The sequence below is a fragment of the Lipotes vexillifer genome, unplaced genomic scaffold (genome assembly GCF_000442215.2).
Source record: "Lipotes vexillifer unplaced genomic scaffold, Lipotes_vexillifer_v1.1 scaffold680, whole genome shotgun sequence".
NCBI lineage: Eukaryota > Metazoa > Chordata > Mammalia > Artiodactyla > Lipotidae > Lipotes > Lipotes vexillifer.
In genome coordinates, this window is record NW_006780838.1 from 518381 (window position 1) to 522933 (window position 4553).

The 4553-nt window shown below is 53.3% G+C and overlaps 1 protein-coding gene across 1 annotated transcript in view; it reads left to right on the forward strand.

Annotated features, from left to right (window-relative positions):
• The first annotated feature begins 312 nt into the window (after window positions 1–312).
• The window catches only part of P2RX5 (purinergic receptor P2X 5), a 15752-nt gene continuing 11511 nt past the window's right edge, over window positions 313–4553 (forward strand). Inside the window, exons 1-2 of the mRNA XM_007454175.1 lie at window positions 313–449; window positions 3931–4081. Of these exons, the coding sequence (XP_007454237.1) occupies window positions 313–449; window positions 3931–4081 (288 nt within the window). The remainder of the gene's footprint in view (window positions 450–3930; window positions 4082–4553) is intronic.

Genomic DNA, 4553 nt, shown 5'->3' on the forward strand with positions numbered 1-4553 from the left:
GCTTCCAAAGGAGACCCTCTTCTCACCGCAGCCCTCCCGGGCGGCGATCGCCGGGAGGGCCCTCGCAGGCCAGTGGCCGGGCGGCGGTCCGGCGGTGTCACTGTCACAGACAGGGGAGGAGGCAAGGTCGCAGTCTGAGGCCCCCGCCTGGCCTCGGGCGGCGCTGCCGCGGCCTCGTCAACCGCCGGCCCCCGCGCGGTGAGCCGCGCACCCGGGCGCAGCGGTGCCCACACTGGAGGCCGGGCGGCGGCGGGGGCGGCTCCATGCGGTACACGTGTGGCGACGCGATCGCGGGCCAGGTGAGCCGGCGCCATGGGGCAGGCGGGCTGCAAGGGGCTCTACCAGTCGCTCTTCGACTACAAGACCGAGAAGTACGTCATCGCCAAGAACAAGAAGGTGGGCCTGCTCTACCGGCTGCTGCAGGTCTCCATCCTGACCTACCTGGTGGTGTGAGTTCTCCGGGGCTCGGGGAGGGGGAAGGGCCGGCCGGGGCCGCAGCTGTGGCCTCCGGGGGCTGGGAATTGGCCGGGGGGCGCCGGGGGTGCCCTGTGAGTGGGCACTGGGACCCTGCTCGGGGAGGCGGCCCTTCTTGTACCGTCGGGCTTAAGGGTGGGGGGTAAGGAGGGAGCCCTCAACTCCCCAGCGGCTCTTGAGGTGATGAGATGCGCCGGGGTTCCTGGGTCCCCCCATTTGTGAGGCTTTCCGTGGGCAGTTCCTTTCTCCAGGGCTGGGGCCGCCAGTGCTAGGGCTTTGGGAAGGGGGCAGGGCTGCAGCTGTCATGGCAGCCCCCCTGGGCCCTAGCCCGGGCTGGCCCAGGCCGGCCCCCGGTGGTTTATTTATAGTCACTGAGCTCAGTGCCAGTCTCCCGGCAGGGGCAACTCATGAGCCTGGCATGGCCCAGAACTCCCTTCTGGCCAGCTCGCCCCACCCGTGGCTGGCCTCTCTGGGGGTCCTGCCCCGAAACCCTCTACCCTCCCTGGCACCCAGCTCTCCTGTCTGCCCCCCTCCCCCGCCCTGCAGGAGCTGGCACCATCAGCTGAGGGGCAGCTCCTTGGGGTCAGCCAGGCACTGTTCAGAGGCCTCACCCCCAAGCAGGGAGCGGACAGGTGGAGAGGAAATGACACCAGACAACTGGGATGCGGATGTGCCTCTTTTATTCCTTTAGTTTAATGCTGTTGAGTCCCTCCTACTTCCTGACTTGGGGAGCAGTAGAGGCTCCTCCAGGGAGGGCAGCCCTGACCTCACCTCACTCCCACCCGGAGGCCGGGCTTCATCCCCGAGCCTCATCCCTAAGACACCTGGCTGCCCCCCACCTGAGGGCCTTCTGTCTTACTGCTCCTCAGCCAGGCTTCCCTTTCCTCCCCTACGTCGTTAGCGCCCACTCATCCTTCACACCTGGGTTCTCGCATGCTCCTCCCCAGAATTCCCACAATGTAATTACATGCTTATTCAGGGGATCATTTGCTTAATGTTCCTGCTGCCATGAGGGCGGGGCCTCCCTGCTATCCCCTAAGTGCTTAGGGGACAGGTGTGAAATGAATGAGTGAATGAGTGGTGGTGGTTGTTCCTTGAGTATTTGCTGAATGTTTCTGTCCAGGCCAGGCCCAGTGTGTCCCTACTAAAATGGCCGGTTGGCTCAAGGGTCACAACCCTCTCAGAGGTCCTTGGAGATGGGACAGCCTAGGGCCCAGGACATGCCAGCTCTGCCCCCAGAGATGAGGGTGGAAGCATCCTGGTTGCTGCCTGGGAGAGGCAGGGCATCCCACAGCACTGCTGCTGGACCTCAGGAAGGCGGCTTCCTGCCCTCTTCTGGCTGCAGTTTTCCCAGCTTTACCAAGGGGACAATCTCTGATTAACAGTAACCTCAGTAATAAGTTGATGTGTTATATTCATTGAGCTCCTCCTCTGTGCCTGGCACTCGCTCTGCTAAGCAATTTACGTGTGCCGTCTCATTAAAAAAATTTATTTTTTTATATTTTGATGTAATTTATACTGACAGAAAAGTTTTAAGAGTAGTACAGTTCTTTTTAACGTCCTTCACCTAGATTCCTCAAATGTTAACATTTTACTACATTTGTGTGTTCCTTATCCCTTTCCACGTGTGTGTATACATGTGCAATTTTTTCCTGTTGAGTAGGTTGCAGGCATGATGTCTCTGGACTCCTAAATACTTCCATGGGTATTTCTTAAAAACAAGGAATCCTCTTATTTAATGAAGTGCAAGCATGAAAATTCGGAAATTAACATAAAAATATTATCATCCAAGCAATAGACCTTTTGTAAATTGTCCCCAAAATTACCTTTATAGGAAAAGAAAATCCGAAATCATGCCTTGTGTTCAGTGGTCATGTCTCCTTTAATCTGGAATCACTCCTGAGTCCGTCTTTGTATCTTATGACACTGACATTTTTTGGAGAGTGCAGGATCTTTTAAAAACCATTTTTAAATTGAGGTAAAACTCACATAGCATGTAATTCATCATTTTAACCATGTTAAATTACACAATTCAGTGGTTTTTAGTACATTCACCATGTTGTACAACCATCACCACTATCTAATTCCAGGACGTTTCCATCACCCCCAAAAGAAACCTGTGTCTATTAACAGTCATTTGCAATTCTCCCCTACCACCATCCCTCCCTTGGTAACCACGAATCTACTTTTTGTCTCTATAGCCCATTCTGGACATTTCATATAAATCAAGTCATTACAACATGTGGCCTTTTTTTGTCTGGCTTCTTTCACTTAGCATAATGTTTTCAAGATTTATACATACCGTAGCCTGTGTCAGTAAATTATTCCTTTAACTGCTGAATAGTATCTCATTGTATGGATACACCACATTTTGTATATGCATTCATCTGTTGGACATTTGGATTGTTTCTACTTTTTGGCTATTAGGAATAATGCTGCTAAGAACATTCGTGTGTAAGTTTTTGTGTGGATATATGATTTCAATTTTCTTGGGTATATACTGAGGAGTGGAATTGCTGGGTCATATGGTAACCTTTTGAGCAACTACCCAACTGCTTTCCACAGCACCTACACCTTTTTACGTTCCCACCAGCAAGTACCGATTTTTCTGCATCCTCACCAACACTTGTTATTTCCCATTTTTTGGATTACAGCTGTCTTATTGGGTGTCAAGTACTATCTCACTGTGGCTTTTGATTTGCATTTCCTGACTAAAGATGTTGAGCATCTTTTCACGGGCTTATCGGCCATTTGTTATGTCTTTCTTGGAGAAATATCTATTCAAATCCTTAGCCCATATTTAGATTGGATTACTTGTCTTTTTTGTTGAGCTGTAAGACTTCTTTGTATATTCTGGGTACTAGACCCTTATCAGTTATGTGACTCACAAATATCTTCTCCCATTCTCTGGGTTGTCTTTTCACCTTGTCGATAGTGTCCTTTGATGCACAAAAAAGTTCTTAATTTGGATCAAGTCCAACTTACCTATTTTTTCTTTTGTTGCTTGTGTTTTGGGTGTCAGAGTACAGGATTTTGCACTCTTAATTTTGTAGAATCCCCCTCAGTTTGGGTCTGTCTGAGGTCTCCTCATGGTAAGTACCAGGCTGTGCACCATGTCCTTTAACGATCCTCACCCCTCTGGAAGGAGGTACACTTAGCCCTGTGTTGACCCCCAGAGTTCATTGGCTCACCCGAGGTCACATGGCAAGTGTGGGTCGAGCCGGTTTCATCCCAAGCTTGCCTGGCTGCAGGGCTTGGGAGAGCAGCAGCCTCTCGCTTCTGGGGTTGCTTGTCACCTCTGCTGCTTGCAGGCGGCAGAGGGAGTTGTGACTCCTGCCCAGGAGCTGGTGGGAAGGGTGGAGCCCCAAGCCTGCCCCCTCCGTACCCTGGGGGCCTGAGGAAACTTCCTGAGGGCAGCAATGAGGCTGACGCCCCCCTGCTTGCCCCTCCCTACAGTTGGGTATTCCTGGTGAAGAAGTGTTACCAAGACACGGACACATCCCTGCAGAGCAGCATCATCACCAAGGTCAAGGGTGTGACCTTCACCAACACCTCAGAGCTTGGGGAGCGGCTCTGGGATGTTGCCGACTATGTCATCCCACCCCAGGTCTGAGCCCCACCCAGCCCAAGGGCCCAGGCTGGCAGGGTCTGGAGCTGGGTGGGTGACATACAAAACTGCTTGGGGAGCCAGGGACCCTCCATTCACTGTCTCCCTTGGCCTGGGACGGCTGCAGGGTTTGCAGATAGACTCTGCCCAGGTCCTTTCCCCCACGCCAAACCCCAGCCCTCCCCAACTGTGCCTTACGGAGCTGCTCTGTTCCCATCAAACCCTGAGCCTGTTGAGACCAGATGGGACCCAGAGAACTTCCAGGTCAGTGTGAGTCAGGTGGCCTGGCACCGAGAGCCCTGCCCTTATATTGGCCACTGTCCCTGGGAGCAGTTCCCTGGCCTGATCACAGTTCCCTGGGCTGGGGCCGGGCCATCTCATCACTGCCCCTTCTGTATCTCAGCTTGGACCCTGGGGGCTGAGGTCAGAATGGTTTGGGGTTGTGGGCATGGAAGAGACCCCCCCCCCCCAA